We start from the raw sequence: 24,854 nt of genomic DNA on the forward strand, positions 1-24,854 counted from the left end.
TGGATAGTATCGATTTTGTGTTTTTATTGTTCTTTAAATTTTGAATAAACTACAACTGGAGGTCTGAGGACATTAAGGCATAGATTCTGTATAGTGCGCCTAACTTTAGACGTGCTTTAGGTGTCTGATTTAAGTGGGTAATGAGCGATTTAAGGGTCTTAACAAGTGTTAATTGGAACTTAGACGGTTAGGCGTCCTTAGCGCACAGATGCGAGATAGGCACAGATTTAGGGAATAGTCGTGTCTAAGTTTGTAGATGTGGGCGTAACATGGGCGTGGTTAAGGATAGGCAACACATAGACGCTAGTTAGGCGACAGAGGGCGTCTAAACAGTGTGGAAAATGTAGGCGTAGGAAAAGCTGGTCTAAGTGTAGTTTTTGCTTCATTTCAATGGAGTTTTAGCTTACATAGTTGGAGACTTCCTATAGACACAGATTCGGCGTGCTTTAAGCTTTCGCAATGATATTTCCTATAGTAAGTTTGAATAATCTACGTTCATAATGAATCAAACGCCTCTAAGTCAGAATCCCCCCTAAATGGATCAATACTGCAGCACAGTGTTGACCTCTTTGATGAAAACGCATGGACATCAACCTGGCTTGTTTTCTAAACTCCAAGTCAGTGGTACATATTTGGTGAATACGAAGAAATTGACTCACCGGCAAGGCTTGTTTCAATCTAGTAGGATGGCAATTACTATAATGCAGATATGTGTTGCAATCAGTGTCTTTACGATAAACTGTGGTTGATAACTTAGTCCCGGGCATAATGACCACAGTATCTAAAAAAAGCGATAGTTTTGTTATTATGTGCCATAGTGAACTTGAGATGCCCATCTAAAGAATTTAGCCAGTTCTTGAATTCTACCTGGCCTGATTCTGAATGGGTCCAAATGAAAAAAATGTCTTCGATGTATCTGGTCCATATATGAATGTAGGAAAACCACGGAGAGTTATACAAATGAGTGTCCTCAAAACGAGTGACATACAGATTGGCCCCATGGCCACACCATGTTTCTGCAAGTAAAATATGCAATCAAATTCAAAATAGTTCTTTTTTAACACCAAAGTAGAGAAAGATGTAAGAAACTCTTCAGGAGCTCGATGCGAACGACAAGCCATATGTAACACTTGATTGACGATTTCCAAAGCTTCTTGTTAGGGATGTTGCTGTAAAGAGCTTCCAAGTCCGTGGTGACTAATAAATCTGAAGGTTGTATTGTCACAGTTTTAATCAATCTCAGAAAGCGTGTAGTATCTTGTACATAAGATCTGGCTTTGCACATTTCTGGTTTCAGAAAATAGTCCACAAACTTGGAGGGAAGTTCTAAAACTGTGCCTCTCAAAGACAAGTATTTAAATGTCTGTATCATATCTGCCCTTAGTCAATATTTTATAAGATGTGTACTCAAATTCCAGACCTTGTAACTCCAAGGGGGCTTTGGACCTGGGAGGTGCATGGATAGGTCAGGGTATGTCAGGCAGTTAGGTTAGAAATATAGAAATAGACAGCAGATAAGGGCCACGGCCCATCCAGTCGGCCCACCCTAATGACCCTCCCCTACCTTTACCCTGTGAATAGATCCCACGTGTCGATCCCATTTGGTCTTAAAATCAGGCACGCTGCTGGCCTCAATCACCTGAAGTGGAAGACTATTCCAGCAATCAACCACCCTTTCAGTAAAAAAGAATTTCCTGGTGTCACCTCGCAGTTTCCCGCCCCTGATTTTCCACGGATGCCCTCTTGTTGCCGTGGGAGCCCTGAAAATGAAGATATCTTCCTCTGCCTCAATGCGGCCCGTGAGATACTTGAACGTCTCGATCATGTCTCCTCTCTCTCTGCGCTTCTCGAGCGCAGGTTCGCAGGTTATACAATACTAGTGTATACAGTATATTTAATTATTCAATTTTCTATACTGTTCTCCCAAGGGAGCTCAGAACGGTTTGCATGAATTTATTCAGGTACTAAAGCACTTTTCCCTATTTGTCCTGGTGGGCTCACAATCTATCTAGTGTACTTGGGGCAATGGAGGGATAAAGAGACGTTCCCATGGTCACAAGGAGCAGCGTGGGTTTGAACCCATGACCTCAGGGTGCTAAGGCTGTAGCTTTTAACCACTGTGCCACACTTTCCCCTCATGTGTGCCTTTAGTGAGGCATGAGCACTTACACCAGCCATCTGGCTGGCATTTAGGCTCTGATTTTATATAAGATGCCTAAAGTTAGGCTTAAGCTGTTCACACAGGATCTTCAGATGTGCCCCCTATGCGGCTTTTTTCTTGTGCCAGTAGAATTTTACACACACTCATCATTGATCCGCTTCAATTGTTTTCTTTTAAATTTTTTCTTCTATATAAATATCCTTATATTATTCATGTATATAGCTGTTTCAAGGATATCCACCGGCAAAAAAATTTAAGAAATCATATTATTGCATATCCTCTGAACATACAAGAATCAAACTTAACACTCTTATAAGAATCGCCAAGGGATATCCTTCAAACGGCCATTTTGGCGAAACATGGTGGCTGACATTACCGCACTAACGCATATAAAAATACAGATGTGCAAGTATTCGAATATTTATTAAGTACACAGTGCATAAGATGCTTTATACATGAATAATACAGTATCAAACACATAGTCATGATAGAAATTTTTTTTTTTAATGTGTTAAGAGTAATACTCAATAGATTGCCTTAAGTTAGAATGACCATCCCAGCGCCTATAATGGCAGTTGAGTGCAAGGATATTTGTATAAAAGAAAAAATGTAAAAGAAAACAATTGAAGCGGATCAATAGCGAGTGCGTGTAAGATCCTACTGGCACAAGAAAAAAGCCACATAGGTGGCACATCTGAAGATCCTGCTTGAACAGCTTAAGCATTGTGTTTAAGAGAATAAGATATTGGGGCATGCTGTAAATACCTGGTGTTATTTATACAGTAGACTCTCAGCTAACCGGCACCCATGGGGATTGGTAGATGCCAGATAAATGTAGTTTCTGGTTGTTTGAGAGTTACTATTTAAAATAGGCCTAACTAATACTATACTCCATACTATGCCATACCATAAACCATTCCAGACAAACTACCGGACATGTGGTAGGCAAAGCATGGGCGTACTCAGGTGTGGCGTGACAAATTTCCACTAATATTTCTGCCAGAAATTTATTTATTTTCATTTTTATTTAAAGTATTACAGTATTTCTTTAATTTTTTTTGTCAGGTTGCTTGAGAGTTCTGGTTTCTTGAGTTCCGGTTAACAGAGAGTCTAGTGTACTCTTAAAGCAGTAGCCAAAGATATGAGCTGATTGATACAGCTTTATTTTACCTTATGCACACTGATTTAGGTCAAGAAAACCCTGGCCTAAATGGGCAGTGTGCCTAAGGTTTTATAGCCTACTCGTGCTTAAGAATGCTTAGATGCTGCTAGGTGCGATTCTATAAATGATGCCTAGCGGATGATTGACAACCGTGCTCAGTGGCCACCTAGGAGCTAGGTGCCATTTATAGAATCAGGGCATAAGTGCTCTTGCCAAAAGTTAGGTGCATAATTGCTGACTTACTGTACAATTTCTGTAGCAGCAGTTGTGCACTCAACTGCCATTATAGGCGCTGGGATGGTCATTCTAACTTAAAGCAATCTATTGAGTATTACTCTTAACACATAAAAAAAAAAAAAAATTTCTATCATGACTATGTGTTTGATACTGTAATGTCATAGTGTAATGTGAGCTGCCCTCCTTGGCGTTGATGATATTTTTAGCAAGAGTAAAACTTCTGCCCCTCCACTGAATGCAGGTGACAGGACAGAAAGTGGCTGGTGCCAAAACATTTCTCCAGGCTCTTGATAACTTTAAAAAGAGGCTAAACAGAGGCTTATTAGTCATGCTACTTCCCCTATGAATATGTAAGATGTGATGGGGATTACTTGGTCATGCTGAATGGACAATGAACATGAAAAGAATGTGAAGTTGAGGTGAAAGCAATAATTTTTTTTTTTTCTGCATGCTTCCACCCAACTCCAACTGTTTCTTCCGAGCAAGAGCAAAATGAAGTAATCCATTGCTGTATGGACCCTAAAGCAAGTTTTAAATGGGATTGTTTACTGGGCTAGTGCGTTAGAAGAATTCCAGTATTCCTTTAGACTCTGTGGGAGAATTGAGGACTAAGTGGGAGTGCTGAACTGGTGTCATGTTAAAATTAGCCTACCAGGTGGTCCCAGAAAGTAGACACAGTGTGTCAAGTATAGTGAAAGGCTGGTGCTCTTTGCAGTTGGCTGGCTGCTGTAGAGCCTGGCAAAGGGTGCATGCTACAGGGGTGGCACTGATGTAGCTATTGAGGCCTCCGGGAGCTCTGTGTCAGGCTTGGTTTACTACAATCAGAGCAGTGATTAGAGTCCTTTTGATCACAGGTTTTAGTTTTTAGCCTATCAAGGGAGCAAGGGGGAAGGGGTTGGGATACATATTAATGTCTTGCACTGGGCCCACGTAATTTCCCAGAGGGTCACGAGGTTAGGTTTGTATTTAGTTAGCAGTAATGATCTCGTTAGGGATCTGAATGGACCACCGTCCAAGCCCATTCAGGGATCTGAGCGTGCCTTCCCTTCCCCCCTCTTTCCCTTCGTTGTGTGGGCTTACACAGGACATGAACTGTGATTAATGGACTTCCAGTGCTTAATAATTTGCAAAACAGTATTAAACAAGGAAAGTTGAGGACAATTGGAATTGGACACAGGAGGGGTGGGAGGTTGTTGTAAACAGAACCAGTAGAATCCAAGTGCATGGAATTAACTATGCTGGACACAGACAATGGCACAGCTGACAACTGGCAAGGAGCCAGGCCGGGGAGAAAGCTTCATTGCAGCATCCAGGTGGTCAGCCTGAGCTGGCCCTTTTAACTTTGCAAGTATTAAAAAGGAGAGAGAAAAAAAGACTACTCTTGCTGTGGGAAAGAACGTAAGAGGAAGCCATTGAGAGATAGAAAGAAAGAGATTAAGAAGCAAAGAAATTGACAAGCTCTATAATAAACTCCCTTATTTTCAATAGTAGTAATCCTTGACATACAAGGACAAAAATGAGCACTTGTTTTGTTCCTCAGTTTAGATTATCTTTTACTTCAAGAGTAAAACCAGGCAGAACATCATCAGTTTGTCTTCACATGTTTCTCAAAAATATTTCGTTTCTTGTTCATAGATTTGAGCTTGACATATTTTTTACTTGAAAAGATATCTTGTGTGGCACAATTAAAATACCTATTTTTGTGGAATTTTGCAGTACGTGATACAAGAGTCCAGGTACTAATATTGTGAATATTTAAATCTGTTAGGGAAATTTCAGGTGGATGGGATACCATTCAAATTCAGGCAGTTTGTCTCTGTGTTGTCCTTACACAATGGAATCCTGAAAGAAATTGACCTCCTTTCTAGAAGACTTTTTTTTTTTTTTTTTTTTTTACAAAGAGGGATGTCGGCATTTTATTTCTGTAGTTTGAAATTAAGCTGTGATGGCTTAAAAAAAAACCCAGAACAAAAATGAAAAGCATTTTGGCTCTAGTGGTAAGGCCTATTTTCAGATGATTTTATATTATTTGTGAGCTCCATTACTTTGCTTTGCTCTATATGTTACAAGAAACATTCCTTTGTCTTCCTTGTTCAGAGTTGAGGCCTAAAGCAGTGAACGTTTATTGGACAGACATACCTCATGCAGTTTATGCAAAGGGGTAAAAAAATTATCCAGGATAATAAATTTAGCAGTCTAGCCTAGTTGAGATTTTTATTGCAAAAATGACTACATCCATAAAGGTTTCACATCATAAGTAGTGAAAGAGCTACAGAGAAATGGTGCATGGCATTTGGAATATGCAAAGGAGAGATAACAAATCTTATCCTCCTTCTCTGCCCTCCCAAATTCTTGCATGTGGTCAAGGAGATGCCAGTAAAACCTCCTCCAGGAGTACGGATGAAAAGTAAAGCCCATACTGGCTTTAGGAAGTGGTGGTAGCAGAGCACATGGCCAGACACTGTTATCAGGCACTGACGTACAATGGCATTTTACTGATGGACTTTGTTGGTCTGTTTGGGTCACATTTCATCCAGTAAGCATGACTGACAGTTCTGCTTTGTGATTTGCAGGCACTCAAGAATGTTTTTCTGACAGCCTTCCTTGTGTGTTCCATGGCCTGCTTTCCAGACAACAGCAAGCAGGTGAGGGGGTGGGGAGCTGGCTTTTCCTTTCCATCTGTTCATGACATATATTCTTAGGCCCCAGTCTATTTTTAGAAATACGAGCATCATTTGGTGACACTGATGCTGGATATAAACACACATTTTAATTGCAAGGTTTCTACCCTTCTTGATTCACTCATTAATCTGTAGATTACAAAAGTGTTTGGCTATGTATCTTCAAAATTTTCTCAGGAAAAACAAAAATGTGGACTTACTTACTATCTTGAGTCCTATATAAATATCATTACTAATTTTGATTGCTATGCTACACAAGTACTAGACAAGGAAGATTGTTATAATTACCCACTGAAAGCCATTTTAATTTTAATTTTTTTTTTTTAGTTCAGTTCATATTAACAAATATATCTTAGAATCAAATCCTTAAATATTGAACTTTAAAACATTTTAAAGCTTTTACCTGCATAGCTCAAATATCCTTGTTATTAAATAAATTTATTTTTCTCCAGGAAGCTAATCTATAATGAAGTTTCTAAATGTGTGAGTTTTGAAAACCTTTGGATTTATAAATGCTGACCTTTGCCAACAAATATAGAGAAAGGTTTTGACATAAAAGCCACATAGTCTTAGTGAGACTGTCAATAAAGGCGGGCAAGCTAGGCTCTTGCCTAGGATGCCAAACTAGAGGAGGGTAGCAGGCATGAGGTAAGAGGGCTGAGCCATTTTATTTATTTAAAAATCTTATACCCTACAAAAAGCTTCTACAAGGTCAATCAAATCCATTGACAATTAAATAAAAGCCAAATATAAAACATCGCTCATAAAAATCTACCCTCTATACATAATTGACTGAATATATAAAACAGCAGTAGAACTGCTTTTCTAGTGTAAGGATGGTCCCCTTTGTTACCCGGCTATAAGGCAGCGATCCTTACAATTTACTTCTTTAGGTGGACCGTGCTTTAGGGACCAGACATTTGCTGGTGGGCAGGCCAGAGCAAGTATTCTTCTCAATAATGCCAGACCACATAGATGGTTGTAGTAACCAGAGAGAGGCTCTTCTTAAACAGAAGGTTGCAGAACAAAAACAATAAACTATTTACATATACTGTTTCCTAATTGTGAGATCCTCCACGCTGGTAGGAATCTGATCTATTGGTGGAGATAACCCAAAATACTTTCTCCCACCCAAATCAGGAGCTTCAGAAACCTCTGATATCACTCATATTAATGTGAATCCATCATTCAGAGATCCAAGCCCTGCCTGGGGACTCATGCACTACACTTTTCTAGAAATTGCCGGAAACCCAAAGGTTGAGTTTTCAACTGCCTTTTTCAAGATGTTTAATGTTCAGTAATAGTGCATATTAGTTTTCATGAACCTGTACTAACAGGCAGCAATTCCAATCCAAAGCTGCTGTTATCCAGTTCATATTATTCTAGCACCTTTAACACATAGGCAGCTCTAAAACAGAGACTGATAATGTTGTTTGCCTAGGCAGGGGAGATTCATGCGCTATAACAAAAAATGATACAGGCAACTCTCTTCTGCCAAAAAAAGAAAGACAAGCAGCCCAGCTTATGTTAAAAAGTGAAGAAAAATACCTCAAAGCAAGCAGGGGAAAATACAAGCGGCACAAAGCCGTATCACAGTATACCCACTGTCATCACAGGTCTGAAAAACTCCACTTCTAGGCATGCCCACTCACTTTCAGGCAGGAATATATTGTATGCTGATAATACTTCACAGCTTCAGAGCCGACGAAAAAAGAGCTTAAATCCACAGCAATGGCACTTATCCCCTAATGTAACTGACATATCATCATAAATTTGTTTGGCTGGGTTTCCTTGTAGGAAAAGATATTTCATCACCGCTTGGCACTCTTTTGCAGTGAAATCTCCATTGTTTTGCACTATTTTCACTTCAGGGGGGCATAGGATGAAGATGAAAGGGAATGGACTGAGGAATATTCTAAGGAAATACTTCTTTATGGAAGTGGGAAATTTAGGGTAGGAAATTTATATCCAGGCTGGAAAAAAAATTACAAAGACTAGGGGACACTCAATGAAGTTGAAGAGAAATACTTTTAAAACCAATAGGAGGAAATATTTTTTCATGCAGAGAATAGTTAAGCTCTGGAATGTGTTGCCAGAGGATGTAGTAACATTGGTTAACATAGATGGGTTTAAAAAGGTTTGAACAAGTTCCTGGAGGAAAAATCCATAGTCTGCTATTGAGACATGAGGGAAGCCAATGCTTGTCCTGGGGTCGGTAGCATGGAGTAATGCTACTATTTGGGTTTTTGCCAGGTATTTGTGACCTGGATTGGCCATTGTAGAAAGAGGATACTGGGCTAGATGGACTGGTCTGACCCAGTATGAGTATTCTTATGTTAAGGGTTCCCTGCATGCACCCAGTGAGCAAAGTAGAGCTGCAAGTATTATCTGCTGCATTCCACCAAGAAAAAGTTTCAATATGCAGATGCCATTGCTGCACAAGGCTTATGATACCCGGCTCTGGTCCAGCAGAGACTAATAGTCCCAGTCATTGCACAACAGTGAAAACTACTGACCTGTGCCACTTATGATATGATATGGTACATGCTAATTCCTATGGATCCACTACACTTTCTCCTCCTGGTGCTTGGAACAGCCTTCCAGCAGAGGTGAAGCAAATGAAAACTGTACGAGACTCAAGCATGGGACAAATACGTGGGATCTCTAAGGAAAAGGAAGAGTTAGTAGATGTTATGGATGAGAAGAGTGGATGGGCCATATCATCTTTACCTGCCATCATTTTCTGTTTATTTATATACCGTGTGTGTGTGTAATGTACTGTATATGTATTCATTACCTAAGAACATGAATTGAAGCCTAATGGATTCATAAAGTACTACAATTTCTCCATGACCCATAGCCCTGGTAGTTTGTTCATTAATGAAGCATTAGGAGGTTACTTGTGCCATGTTTATGGGTCAGCAAATCTAGCAGTAGACAATATTTCACTACTGATCTAATCTTTGAGAAATTGCCCGATTTGCTTGGTATGTCATGGAAAGGTGAATGGTCAAATTTTGAAAAATAAATAAATAAATAGCATTTCTTTTAATTCCTCATGTATGAGAAGTTGAGCTGTGACCAGGAGACTTCATAACACAAAGATTCATCATCTAGGTTTCATCTTCTGATCTTTTTAGAAATTAATTGAAACCCTTATTCACAAACTATGAGAAATTGGCTTTCCACCTAACCTAAGTAATTATATTTTTCCTAAACGGGAGACAACTACATTCAATCTTAAAGGAAAAATATACAAGACAGACACATGACATTCTGCTTGTGTGAGGAAATTATTTTTATTGCCAATCTAAAGATGGCATTGTATAGTGGAGTTTCACTAGATTTTGTTGTGTAAGAGTGATCCATCAGTGTTTCTGTAAATTATTTCGGTGGTAAGTACTAGTGTTAACCATGCACTATCCAGTTAGCAGCGCTAACTGGATATTGTGGGAACATACACTCTCTGCCCCCTCTTAAAAATATATTTTTTAAAATAGTTAATGCATGCTTAGCATGCCTAAACAGGCAAAATATCACAAAATGCTTTAACGTGTTTGGGGTAGCCTATTTTTCCCATGCTAAGTGCTCATTAGGGCTTAATGCCCATTAGTAGAAGGGCCACTTGGTGTTATATCAGTGTTCTTCAACTGCCGGTCCGCAGACCGGTGCCGGTCCACAAAAAAATCTTGCCGGTCCATGAAGGATTCAGATCCCTGCCGCAACAAAAGGTGTCGGCGTCAGCTGACTTGCAACTTCCTGTTGCCGTCGCTATGCTGGGACTCCTGCCTTCACCGGGACTCCTGCCTTCCACCACGTATGCCGGGTCTCCTGCCGCGTATGCCTCCTGCCTTTGTTTCCGCACCCCCAGACCAGCAGCGGCAGCTCTGTGTGCTTTTAACATCGGCACACAGCTGCCCCTAAGCAGTAGTTTAGCCGTGGTTTCATGAGACAGCCTCATTGCCTTTGCTAGGCTGGCCCACTTCGATGATGCGATGTGGGCCGGCCTACCAAAGGCCCTGAGGCTGCCTCATGAAACCGTAGCTAAACTACTGCTTAGGGGCAGCTGTGTGCTGAAGTTAAAAGCACACAGAGCTGCCGCTAGCCTAAAGAGAGGAAACATTTGCAGGAGAGGGAAAGAGGGAAGGAGGGAAGGGGTACTCCTGGACAAGGGAGGGGAAGGGAGTACTGCTGGACAGGGGAGAAAGGAAAGGGAAGGGAAGAGAGTTACTGTTGGATAAGGGAAGGAGGAAAGGGAGAAGAGGTACTGCTGGACAGGGGAGGAGGAAAATAGGAAGGAAACAGCTGGCAAGGAGATTAGAGAAGTGGAAGGAGTCAGGATGAAATGCAGAGATCAGATGAGGGAAAGGGGAGAGACAGAGGAATGAGAAAGTAGAGAGAGATTGATGCTGGGAAGGAGGTCAGATGAGAAATAAGGAGAGAAGGACAAAGATACTAGATCTGGTTTAGGAGAGATAAAAATGAAGAGAGCAGAATGAATCATGTAAAAAGGAGAGAGAGGGCACAGGCTGGATGGAAAGGGGAGAGGGGCATAGAAAGAAGGCAGATACCATATGGAAGGGGGAGAGGGCAGACAGTGGATGGAAGGGGCAGATGCTGGATTGAAGAGACAGAGGGCAGACGCTGGATGGAAGAGAGTGAAAAGACAATGAAAGCAGAAACCAGAGACAACAAAAGGTGGAAAAAAAATAATTTTATTTCTATCTTGTGATTTGAAATATGTATCCTGCTAGAGCTGATGGTAGACATAACTGGAGAGTGCAAAGCCCAGGCAGTGCTTATTTAGCTTCCAGCTGACTTAGGGCTCTGTCTGACCAGGGGACAGTTACCCTAGTTGCACTCCCCCTAACACCATTCCTGCCTTGTGTGACTGCGGTATTCTGTTAGCATGATATTTGTGTAGCATTTTGTAATAATTTGGCTTATTCAGTTTTCTTGATAGTAGAGGGGATATATGTGAAGGGGAGGGGAGACGAGGTTTTTGTTGATCCTTGCCCTGTATTATTTGTATATATAAAATGACAATTGTACAGAATATTGTTTATTTTTATACTTTAATAAAATATGTTCAATATAAAATCATAATTATTTGAGGCTTGTACAGATGGGATCAGATGGTTTGTGGGATCGAGCTTGCAGGGACAGAGCATCAGGGTTTTAAAAAATTTCAGTCTTAGTAGTTTGCCGGTCCATGAAATAATTATTTTATTTCCGCCGGTCCATAGGTGTAAAAAGGTTGAAGAACACTGTGTTGTATGACTGTTGAAAAGTTTCAGGATTTTTAATCTTTCTTCCTCATGTTTGCACTGATAACCAAAACACAGAGGGCTCCTTTTACGAAGGTGTGCTAGCATTTTTAGCGGGAGCTAACCCCGCGCTACATGGAAAATACTAACGCCAGCTCTATGGAGGCGTTAGCGTGTAGCGCACGCGGCAATGTAGCATGTGCTAAAACCGCTAGTGCACCTTCGTAAAAGGAGTCCAGAATGCTCTTTGGGATGTTTATTCAATTTTGGATGAATGGGGCATTTTCAATTTACATACATTTAAACGTACTGAATGGATAAGACACTGTTTGAGTTGTGGCCACTGGTTGGGAGGAAGGCACTGGAGCCATTTTAGAAGGAAGGGAAAGCAGAACCAAAAGATACTAAGAGTCCACATTGTTCACAGCTAGCTTCAGACTTGGTGGATAAGCTGATTTTCTTAAAAGTCAGACTTCCTCTGTTTTTCCTCTGTTTCCTCTGTTTCAGTGACTGGAAGGAGGACTCTGTGCACATCTCCAATAAAACGTGGAGGGCCATTTTCAATAGTGTGTCTAAGTCCGATTTGGACATCTTGAGAAGTGCATCCAAAAATTGGGTGGAGAAAATATCCATTTTCAAAACTGCTAGATGTCTAACTTTTTGGTTTTCAAAAATGGCCTGTTTAGACATTTTGGCCCTTAGGACGTCCAACCTTTTGGTCATTTTCAAAACAAAAACTTCCAAAACCAAGCCATTTGGACATAGGCGGGGCTACCATTTATACCACTCTGACCACACAAACATGCCAGCAGAACAATGGGGCACCTTAGAGGGCACTGCTGTGAAATATACATAACGTGTGCCAAGTGTACATCTTATCATAACACCTTTATAATGTATGGTGAGCCCTCCAAAACTCTTCCAAAACCTGCTATACACACCTGTCCACCAGCCCAATAGCACATATGGCTCCAGGTGGCACCTATATGGCAGTGGACTCACACTTTCCACCATAAATGTAGTGGTTAGAGTAGGATATTGGCCTGGGTCCCCCTCTCTATGGGTCACTACACTGCCCACTAGGTTACTCTAGACATCTGCTTCCTGCTATACAAGGCTTTCCCATACCAGTTGCTGTTATAGAGACAGGTGTGTACTGTTTCATTCAGATCTTTGGGGTGTGGGAGGGGGTCAAATGACCACTGGGGAAGTGTGTGGGGGTATGCCTTCATCCCTCCAACCAGTGATCTGATCAGTTTGGGTACCTTTTTGGCTTTTAGACGCTTTTAAAACAGGTCTAGCTCCGGACATCTAAATGGCATCTTGGATGCTTTGGTAAGTGTTCAATTATTGCCGCAAGACATCCAAGTGCTAAGCACTACAACAAGTATGCCAACTCCTACTGCAGACTGGACACCTGCCCCCCTAATGTCATGAAATCGGCCCCAGTCCATTTTAAGGCCAAAATGCTGACTTGGATCAACTCTCTACTATCCTCGGGGAAGTTCCCAGTAGAACAAGGGCACATTATGATTACACCAATTAAGAAAAATACTAAAGAGCCTTCTAACATGGCTTCCAACTTTAGACCTATCGCCAATATCCCCCTGGTTACCAAAATAGCAGAAGGGATAGTAAACACCGAACTCACCACATACTTAGAAAAACACAATATCTTGCACGACAATCAATCCGGCTTCCGGTCAGGTCACAGTACCGAAACAATTTTAGCTTCCCTGCTCGACTACCTTCATCAACTATTCAGCCAAGGCTCTTGTGCTCTAATATTGCAACTCGATCTAAGTAGCGCATTTGACTTGGTTGACCACGACACTCTACTAGACTGTCTGACTTCTATTGGAATCTCAGGTCATGTTCTCAATTGGTTCCATGGATTCCTGACAACAAGAACCTACAAGGTGTTCAAGGACGATACTACCTCCTACAGCTGGGACAACCCTTGTGGAGTCCCACAAGGCTCCCCCCTGTCCCCCACCCTATTTAACATCTACCTTGTCTCCCTAGGAAATCTCCTACAAAGCTTAAAGCTCAAATTTTTCATCTACGCTGACGACATCACAATAATCATTCCGCTCTCTTACTTTACCTCAGAGTTTCTAAACTCGCTATCCTTCACCCTAAATCAGATCGAACTTTGGATGTCAGCATTTAGACTAAAGCTAAACCCAGAAAAAACTAAACTCCTCTTAGTATCCCCAAACGACAAAATTAAGGAAACTACGATAACCATCAATGGACTTGACTACTGTATTGAACAATCATTAAAAATATTAGGAGTCACTTTAGACAAGCATCTCACTCTGGAGAAACACACTGACCTAGTATTTAAAAAAAGCATCTCGGTACTCTGGAAACTCCGCACCATTAAAAAATACTTTGATGACACCTCCTTTCGTCTGCTGGTCCAATCTTCCATTCTGGGTGTCCTAGACTACTGTAACATCATTTATCTAGGCGCCTTCAAGAAAATCACCAGGAAACTGAGACTGGTCCAAAATACTGCCATCCGCCTTATCTTTGGCCTGAAGAAATGGGAACACATATCCCCTTTCTACAACAAGTTGCACTGGCTGCCATTCGAATCCAGAGTTCTATTTAAGTTTTCTTGCATCTGCTACAAAACCGTATCTGGTATGTCACCAGCCTATCTTTACCCCCACTTCAACCTGAACTATAATAAGAAGAGCTCCCGCAGATCAACTTTGTTCGCTTTTCCCTCACTGAAATCGTGCCATCTTAAAAGATTCTTCGAACGAACCTTCTCTTTTCAAGCGGCCAAACTAAATTCATGGCTCGCCCAAATCATACTTGACTGCTCTTCATACCCCCCCTTCAGAAAAAAGCTCAAAACTCTACTTTTTAACGGACCAAATCCCTTACGCTCCCCTCTTCCGCCATAACGTTTCCCCTTCTCCACCTTAGAAAACAGATCAAACCCTTCTTTGCAACAGACCTATCCCTTAACGCCCCCTTCCCCCATCTCACCCCCCCCTCTCCTCTTCCTCTTTTTTTCCGCCCCCCCCCTTTTTTTTCCCAGCTAATATGCTGGGTTCCCCCCCTCTCTTAAACTTAATTGTATCCTACTACAGCACACTCTGTATGTACCCGTATTTGGCCCTAAATTGTTATTGTAAACAAGTTTGACCCTACGATTGCTTTGTTATGTTTCCTCTTTTTCTAATCGCTCTGTATGTAATTCATCTATCTGTTGTGAACCGCCTTGAACTCCCTGGGTATGGCGGTATACAAAATAAAATATTATTATTATTATTATTATTATTAAGCATGCCCTAAGCCTGTCCATAACATGCCTCCAACATGCCCCCTTGAACTTTAGATGCCTTGTGGCCATGAAGCCTAGCAAGACATCCAGAAAGCCGGTTTCGAAAATTGCGACTTGGATGTTTTACTGAGAAAAACGTTCAAGTGCCACTTTATGCCTTTTTGGACATCTTTCATGTTTTGAAAATGAACCCCTTAGTGTATTCCTCAGTATTTTGTTTGCCTCCTCTCTTTTAATTGCAATTTTAACTTACTCAGATGTACTGAGAAAGGCAGTATAATAAATGCACTAATAAACTAAATTAAACTGTGATTTTAGCAGTTGACACTCTAGTCAACAATTTTTTTTAGAGGATTTTGTTAAATTCTCATGAAGCAGGGCTCCACAATGTGCCTTCTAGTGTAGGGTTACTAGACATCCGGATTTCCCTGGCCATGTCCTCCTTTTGAGGACATATCCGGGGATCTGGATGGCTTTTCAAAATCCGGCACTTTGTCCGGGTTTTGAAAAGCTTTCCTTTGTGCAGGAGGGCATCCGCGCATGAACAGATATGACACAATGATGTCACGCGCTGCCCAATGGGAGCAGTAAGCGGGGGGGGGGGCAGGGCTGGGGCGGAATCGGGGCAGTGATGTTATGGAACTGCAGCGGGATGGGTGGGACTGGCTGGGCCTGGAGCAGGTCTAGGGGTCAAGATTTTCCAGACGGAAGATCTGGTAACCCTATTCTAGTGACAGGAGGATCATTCTGAATCCCCACTCCAGAATACAGCCAGTCAAACTAATGAAGAAGTGCCATAATTTGGGAAGCTAGTCAAATGGCATTACAGCATTATGCTTTAAAGGGAAGTATAACCCCAGTGATTAAGGAGGAGCCTTGTCTTACTCCCCCAGAAGGGCCCTTTTTCCTTCCATAAAACTGCTGCAGGTGGGTTCTCCGTTTTGAGGCTTATCTGTTTCTTGGCTTCCTACTCAAGGAGCTAACAAGCAGAAGGAGGAAACACAAGAATTGCCAGTCTGATCCACAGCTGACCCCCTGAGGCACAGTTTGCCATAAAGATGAAGGAGGAGAGGCCATTGGGGAGATCTGATTCTATCCTCATGGGATTGCTGCTACCATGCCGTCTTGAAGGGAAAAGAATTGAAGCAGGGGAGTGCTGGAGACCTGCAGGAGAGTGGAGGTGGGACCCAAGCCCTGGATGAATCCTAGCCTGTCTAGTCCTGAAGAGAGAACCATAAGTCATAGACAAGAGAGAAGAGACTATGGAGCACTGGAAGACTGCAGTGACTGAGAGGGGCATGATTATAATAATAATAACAGTTTATATACCGCAATACTGTGAAGTTCTATGTGGTTTACAAAAGATTAGAGAAGGTACAGGATAATTGGACTTGAGAGCGGAAAGAGTGAGTGAGTGAGTAAGGGGGAGAACAGGTCAGTTGTCTAGGTATTTCAGGAACAGGTATGTTTTTAGACGCTTCCTAAATTCTTCGTAAGTAGTGGGCTAGAGCAATTGCTCTAGGTCTTTACCCCATAGGGCCGCCCGGTGTGAGAGAAGGTGTTCGTGGTGTTTTTTCAGTTTGCATGAGGGATTGGAGACTAGGATATATGCCAAGCCCTAAAGACTACTTCTGAGGGTGTGTAGAAAAAGGAGATTGGAGCTGCTAAAAGTCCTAAGACTGAGGGCCAGATTCTCAAAAGGGCGCCTAACGTAATTGGCAAAATCCCCTTAATAACTCAAATAATTGACAAAAAAAAGTTTAATTGGGAGATTGGTGCCTACCTGATTCTATAGCATGGCGCTTAGCGGTGCCTAACACTTAAGTGGGTGTTTATATGGGTAGAGCGTGACTTAGGCAGCGCTAAGCGCGATTCTCCAAAAGCTTAGGCACCTGAAATGTACACCTTTAAAACCCTCGCCTACATTTCCGGCACCTAAGTTTTTTACATAGGCGCCGCTAGGCACGATTCTATAAATGGCACCTAAGCGCGATGGACATGCGGCTGGCGCAGGCCAATTTAGGCGCCATTTACAGAATCCGGGACTTAGAGACAAAGGCGCTTATGAAGGAGCCGAGAGGATTCAACACCTTCTGCCGTTGAATGAGGACAAGAGAATGCAGAAGAAAGCACACCTCAGGCTGCAAATACTTTTTGAAACTATCTCGCTTTGTTTTTATGGACCTTCTGCCTCATTACTTTCATGGCCATGTTATATATATTTGTGCACTTGGGAAGCATTAAATAAATGGGAGGTTTTTTTTATTATTATTATAACGCATATCAGCCTCCCTCATTCATTTTCCTAGAGTGATTTTATTGTGCCTGCCTAGATATTTTATTCTAATTTAACTGCCAGCCATCAGGGGACTCTTATCCTCATCTCTGTGTTTGGGAAGGATTTCAAGGGAGATTTATATATTTATGTATTTATTTATTTATACAAGTATTTATATACCACCGACATATTAATGAAAACAATAGAAGCAGTTCTCAAATGAGATCACCATTCAAAACCTGCCATTTCCCGCTCTTTTTAATGAAACCTTTGATTTTTCCTGGTTACATTTCCCTAATTCCTGACCTAACCCCTTATTATTATCAAATAAGACACTAAAACCCACACACCTATCCCAGTATATCCTCCATTCTGATGTTATGGTAAAGCTAAGTTTGTACAGTTTCTGCCACAGATGCTGTTGATTTGTTGTGTAACTTGCCTCTGGAGTCATCCTCAGCTCCAGCCTTCACTGGAGAGGTCCATTATACTCGTACAAAAAGAGAAAAACTCTTCCCTGCCACTCCTGCACCTCTGCAGCCTGTGTCGCTGCTTGCCCAGTCTACTGTCCTGGTTCCAATGGGTTTTGCTAGATTCAAATACAAAAATAAAGACTGAAATGTTTTCTTCTATTCTCCTCTCTCTGTCAGTTTCACTGCCTTACACCAAAATAGGAGATTCAACCTTGTCACGGTAGAATAAAAGAGGCGACTTATGGTGCTCAATATCTTTATTCATAATCGAGACCCGATACGTGCTTCGGCCGTTAGGCCTGCCTCAGGAGTCTGATTCTTAATGTAGAACACCGTACCACAGTTATCTTATAATGAATTTGTTCAGGTCAAAGTAAACACAAAACTATTCACTTCATCTCATAGTATGTTCAAGCTTCCATGGGTGATTAATGATCCATCCAATGTTTACTTTGACTTGAACAGAGCAGGAGAAGAAAGAAGAAATTTGCCTCAAAATACACAAATGCAAACAAACAAAACGAGGCAAATGAGATGTCATAAATCAATCCAACAGTTACTTTATTAAAACAAAACTTAAAAAGCCATAAAAGTCTATGGTTGACCAATCTTTCTGTGAAAGATCCAAGTCTGTAATTGAGGACCTGTCTTTATAAGAAAGGTCTGCTAAAATGTCCCAACTAGGATCCTAGTTTCGGCATCAGAGGATGCCTTCTTCAGGGGATTGTGAGATTACTGACATCATACTTTAGCAAGTTATTCTTAGTTTAATTTTTTTCTAAGTTACATGATTTCCATTTTATTCAATTGTATACATTATTATAATCTTTTTTGAACCGCATAGAACTTCACGGTCCTGCGGAATATAAGCTGACTGTTATGTTGGATTTTTAAAAATTATTTATTTATAGAATTTCAAATTTAACATGATCCAAAAATATATCATATACTGAAATAAACAGTCTAGTCAACAACACAAATTAAAGGAAATTTCAAATACAATTCAAAATAAAGTCATAAATATGGCTAGGCTGTAGTTAGTCCTCTAAAAATGGAGGAAAACCTTGAAATATACGGATTAATCTAATTAAATTACCAATTAAAGGAAAATAAGGGGTCCTAAGGGTTGGCCTAAGCTATTTTTGGAGCTTATTCCTGAATGTTGACTGTTATGTTATATATTCAGGCACAATATGTATTTTTCTACCCCTCAAAGGCTCACAATTTTTTTTTAAAAAGAGCTGATGTGACATTTGAACCTAGGTCCTTTGGCTCTCAGTTCACTATATAAACTGTTAGACTACTTCTCACATCTACATGCTACATTGCTAAGAATGTCTATGGTCCCTGAATCTGGAAGGGGCACAGTGACCACTAAGGGATTAAGGAGGTGTTGTGTCTTAATCCTTTCATAGGAGAGCTGCTTAATTAGAACACCTTTCTCTAACCTGGATATGGAGCACCAGGTCTAAATAATAATGCTAATCATTTTAGACCTGGACATCTCTTCCTCTTTTGTTGAGTTAGATATCCATATTTCGGCCCCTCCCCAGTTCCACCGAAAACATGCCCCCTATTCATATGGATATATTGCAGTGTTAGATATCCATATCCTGACTTTATATAATTGGGGTTTGGACATCAATACAATAATGGCAATAATTAATAATAATAATGCAATAATAATTCAAGCTCCGCCCCAGACCTCACCCCAATAATATAGTGCTAATTGTAATGCAATTTCTTCCATCCATTTTTCATATACACACACTAAAATCTTAATACATAATGGTAACTACAAAATTTAAAAAAAATACAAAGCACAGATACGCAGAGAAAATCTTAATTATCATTTATATTCATATTTTTTTTTCAAAGAGGTCACGGCAGATGACTTTAAAATATGCAATTTTGCCTCAGTAACAACTATAGAAAAATAGACAAATATAGTGCAAAATATAGACAGCAGATATAAATTTTCAAAACGGGCACATTTCAATCACTAAATTGAAACTAAAATCATTTTTCCTACCTTTGCTGTCTGTTGATTTCATGAGCCTTTGGTTAGACTTCCTTCCGACTGTGAATCCAATATTTCTTTCTTTCTGCCTTCTGCATGCTTCATCTCCTCTGGACCTCATTCCCTTCCCCAACCAACATCTCTCTATGTCCCTCCATGACTCCAACTTTTCTTTCTTTCTCTCTCCTCCACCCCTACTGGCAACGTCTCCCTCTCTCTGTCTTTCTCTCACTGTCCATATGTCTTGAGAGATCCAGGCATCTCTCCCACCCCTCTACTGCCACATCCAACATCCCTCTCTCATCCCCTGGAGCAAGTGCAGCATTTTTCACCACTGCCCACCAGCACCATGCCACATCTCTTCCTCCATCACTATGTCTAATATTCCTGCACCTTGCATCCCCTTCAATCTGTCCCATTGTTCCCTCTCCACCACCATATCCAACATTTCTCCCTTTCATCCTTCTCTCCCCCCCCCCCATGCATCTCTACCTCTCTCCTCTCTTTCTTTATGCCCATTGTCCTCTTTCTTCCTTTCCCCATGTGCACTATGTCTTTCCCTCTCACTCCACACCTGTATCCAACAATTCTCTTTTCTTGTTCCCTCACCCACTGGCAGCATCTCTCTTTCCCTCCCTCCTAACCCCCATCCCGTTCTGCATCTGTCCTTCCCCCTCCCCCCCATGCACTATCTGTCCTTACCTTATTCCCAACTCCAGCCCCCACTCCTCTCAGCTGGATCCGACCTCTCCCTAGTTCCTGATTCCCCCACCTACCAGCTCCCCGCTGCTGAATTTTAAAATCTTCAGGCAGCCAAAGGTGCAACAAAGCCAGCCTCCCGCCGTCTGCCTGCCTCGGAAGTATTCTTTCTGCAGCATTCTGTGTAGGCAGAGCGCTGCAGAAATAACACTGCCAGGGCAGGCAGATAGCGAGAGGCTGGCTTTGTTGCGCCCCCAGCTGCTCGAAGATTTATAAAATACAGCGGTAGGGAGCTGGTAGGTGGGGGAATCGGATACAAAGCCTGCCTCCCACTGTCTGCCAGTGCCCCGGAAGTGTTCTTTCTGCAGCATTCTGCATTGGCTGCAGAAAGAACACTTCCGGGGCAGGCAGGCAGATAATAATAATAATAATTTTATTCTTATATACCGCCAAAGTGGGAAGCTGGTTACGTTGCACCTTAGGCTGTCCGAAAATTTTAAAATACAGTGGTGGGGAGCTGGTAGGTGGGGGAATTGGGAACTGGGGAGAGGTTGGATCCAGCTGAGAGAGGTGGAGACTAGGGTTGGATTGGTTTGATAGAGGGGGAGGGCAGGAAGGAGGGAACCCCAGCAGCAGAGGTGGCTTAGGCAGAGGTGGGTGGGCAGGCAAGCAGGCAATATCTGTGGCGGTGCGTACCCCCAACAAACATTAAATAGTCCACTGGGACAGATAGGGAAAAATGCATAGGCACCTGAATATAAACCACTTAGGCTATGATGTAAGTGATTCAAAAACTTTACATAAATGTTTATATAAATACTAAAAATAAATACAATATCAAATTTTGGCTCACCCTGTTTAATAACTATAGTACACATAGATCAGGAGCAAACTGACTTTTAATCATGTGTAGAAGCTGTACTGAAATGATAGATTTTCTAACTTCTATTTTTGGTGTGGTATATTTCTAATTCACTAAATACTTGCGAACTCCCAAAAAATTCTCATTCTCTTTTGTGTCTTTTTTTTGTAATTGTATGTGACTCTTTAGATTACCATTATTATTCTATCTGTGCTACCAATGTGCATTCTCATTAAACATTCCTGTTATGGAAAGCATTTGGTTAAAAAAAAAATGTTGAAATGAATAGAACATTTTGGTCTCTTGGATATTCTACCCTGCCCATTATTGCAGCTGGGTCTGCATCAACTCAGCATTTGGCAGTCCATAGACAAATTAAGTACAATGAATATGTTTTAATGGGATTTGTTCTAATTGGAAGCTCCAGCTCGATACCCTTTTGTGGCATATACTGCTATAGAGAAGGATTCATAAGAGAAGCTTAATTGGATGGCCCCAAACAAATTACACAAACAGCATGAATAATCCCTTTTTCCGCTGATATTGCAAAAGTAAGGAAACCCCCTCCCCCAAAGGGCAGAGATAGAAAGCCACTGTTATTTACTCACTGAAGTAAACCCAGTTTTGTGCATCTGAATGGCCCAATAGAAAGGGAAATACCATGGAATTACAGGTTGCTGAATTTTTGTAGGATGCAGACACTCTTGGTTAACAAGACTATTGGTAATTATTATACAGCATAAGTTAGTGTAAGACAAAATTTATAGATATGTTTATGAAATTTTTGCTCTTTGTGACCGTTGGCTTGTCATTTAATCCTCCTATTGCTCCAGGTACTCAAACTTAAGGCTCCTTTTATCAACCAGCGTTAGAGCCTTTTACTGTTGGCTGGTGAGGTAAATGTTCTACTGCTGCTGGATAAAAGGAGCCCTTAGAATGCGAGCCTACCTGCATATATTCACTCGAGGAGCGCAGAGAGGGGGGAGACAAGATTGAGACGTTCAAATATGTCACGGGCCTTATCGAGGTGGAAGAAGATATCTTTTTTCTTAAAGGACCCACGGCAACAAGAGGGCATCCGTTGAAAATCAGAGGTGGGAAACTTCATGGCGACACCAGGAAGTATTTCTTCACCGAAAGGGTGGTTGATCATTGGAATGATCTTCCACTGCAGGTAATCAAGGCCAGCAGCGTGCCAGATTTTAAGAAAAAATGGGATAAGCATGTGGGATCTCTTCATGGAAGAAATTAGGGGGGTGGGTCATTAGAGTGGGCAGACTTGGTGGGCCATGGCCCTTTTCTACCGCCATTTTCTATGTTTCTATATTGTGTACAGTGCTACGTACACCTACTAGTACTATATAAATCATTAGTAGTAGTAGTAGTGATTAAGCGCAAAATTTTGGCCATGCCAAGTCTAAGCAATTTACAGAAACCTAGAGCTAATCTCCCAAAACAGATATAGTGCTGCTTAATATAGTGATTCCTGTGTCTAGTGACTGCAAATATTTGGGTGTTTTGCTGAATCCAACTTTATCATTCTAGGATGATAGTTCCTAAGGTTTTCTTTAAACTTTGATTACTCCAAAAGTTGAGGGATTATCTTTCAAAAGAGAACTGTCAAATGGTTAGTAGTGCAATGTTGAAAAAAAAAAACAGGGGGAAAACCAACACCACAAACACAAATATGCACGGTGTCAGTTCATGGCACTCGTACCAAATACGATATGATACTCTTCTTTGATTGATTTGTGGTCAGTTCCATTTTGTGTGCCAGCATACTACGTATATCACCATTTGCAATTTTTAAGACTCCTGAGACAGGCCTGATGGCCGAAACATGTACACGTCGAGTCATTGAGTTGGTGAATGTGTCATTGATGCTTGAACAATAAAGATCTTCATATTACCAGACGAATTGGAGGACATATTTTTTTGTGCACATCAGTCTTATTTGGACAATTCCACTCTGGTTTTTGCATATTAGTGCAATGTTGACACCTATCTTTGATTACTGTAATTCTCTTTATTTGGGTTTGCCTAAGTATGTGATCCAAGCATTGCAGTTGGTGCAAAACTCTGCCACGTGAGTGATTGTAGGCGCTTCAAAGTTCGATTGAGTTCCAAACCTGTATGTTTGATTTTCAAGTTGTTGAGTGATAGATGTCCGCCAATGTTGTGGGTTCTTTTGCAGATATATCAACTGCCTCGAGTGTTACATTCTGAAAACAAGGTTTGTTTGGAGGTGTCATCTATAAACCTCATAGAGTTAGGTAGCGACCGTCACTCTGTGATAACTGTGCAGGGAGTAATATTGTGGAACGCATTGCTTGTGGAATAAAAAAGTGCTTCTAGTCTACTTCAATTTAGGAAAATGGTTAAAACTATGTTATTTAAGAAATGTTTTTTGTGACTGAGGGCTTCTTTTATCAAGCCGCGCTAGCGCTTTAACGCACGTAATAGCGTGCGTTAAACCGCCCGCTGCGCTAGCCGCTACTGCCTCCTCTTGAGCAGGTGGTAGTTTTTGGCCAGCGCGGGGGTTAGCGCGTGATGCAAAGCCACGCGCGTTAACCCTGCTAGCGCGGCTTGATAAAAGGAGCCCTGAGTCTGGAAATATTTATTTATTTATTTAGATTTCTATCCCGTTCTCCTGGGAGCTCAGAACGGGTTACAATTGACCTTTACGATAAAATTACAGGAAAATAAAAATACAGGAATGTTTCTTATATAATTCAGTTTTTGATATGATGAATATGGATGTTAATTGTAAAATTATTTTTTGTTTTTTTAAATATGCAGTATTCATGTTTTAGTTTGATATTTGTTTTAATTATGCAACTCGCTCAGAATTGTTGGATGTTTGCGAGTACTAAATTTTTAAATAAATAAACTCCTGTAATTAACAAAAGAAATACAAACACTCAAAATTAGAATCTACCTTTCAAAAATTAAAAATAAATAAAAAACAAAATTATAAAACATGGTCATATACTTAAACAATATGATGGTACGTAATTATGTACTCATCATGATTGCCGCTGTGATTGAACCAACCAGTATCAAGGCATTTTAGACAGATCATAGAAGTAGGAATCGAGGCATGCGGGTTAGTGTGTCTCAAGTTACTTACAGTGACATATGAGAGTTTATCAAAAGGTTTCAAAGCCTCAATTCTTTTAGTAGTTATGGTTTTTGCAATGTAGTAAAAATATGATAAAAAGTCACTTACAGTAACATATCAGAGTTTATCAAAATGTTTCACAGCCTCATTGCTTAAGTAGATATGCTTTCAGCAATGCAGACAAAAGATGACTAAAAGGCAATCCACAATTCTTTTTAAACCTAGCATCCTTTTTCTAGCAATCCTCAATTCACCTTCATTTTCCAAAAGAAGGCACTGATTGCAAAGAGCAGATGGGCTCTGCCCTGAGAAAAACTTGAGGACAAATCAAGCTATCATAAACATGTAGCTAAACTGAATCACTAACCTGTGAAGCTTTCTCAATGCAGGATAGCCAGGCCTGAGCTAAGCCTGAGCCACTTACAGTCACATAGAGTTTATCAAAAGGTTTCACAGCCTTATTTCTTTTAGTAGATATACTTTCTGCAATGTAGTGAAAAGATAATAAAATATCAAGGACTTCCTATAAATAGAACAAATGTTTGTTCCAATGTAACTACAAGGCAATTCATAATTCTTTTTATATTTA

The 24,854-nt window shown here is 40.9% G+C and overlaps 1 protein-coding gene across 1 annotated transcript in view; it reads left to right on the forward strand.

The window, feature by feature from the left end:
- The window catches only part of LOC117358164 (bifunctional protein GlmU-like), a 143,852-nt gene that overhangs the window by 76,900 nt on the left and 42,098 nt on the right, over positions 1 to 24,854 (forward strand). The window contains exon 2 of the mRNA XM_033939763.1: positions 6,134 to 6,205. Within this exon, the coding sequence (XP_033795654.1) occupies positions 6,134 to 6,205 (72 nt within the window). The remainder of the gene's footprint in view (positions 1 to 6,133; positions 6,206 to 24,854) is intronic.

Source organism: Geotrypetes seraphini, chromosome 3, assembly GCF_902459505.1.
Source record: "Geotrypetes seraphini chromosome 3, aGeoSer1.1, whole genome shotgun sequence".
Taxonomy (NCBI): Eukaryota; Metazoa; Chordata; class Amphibia; order Gymnophiona; family Dermophiidae; genus Geotrypetes; species Geotrypetes seraphini.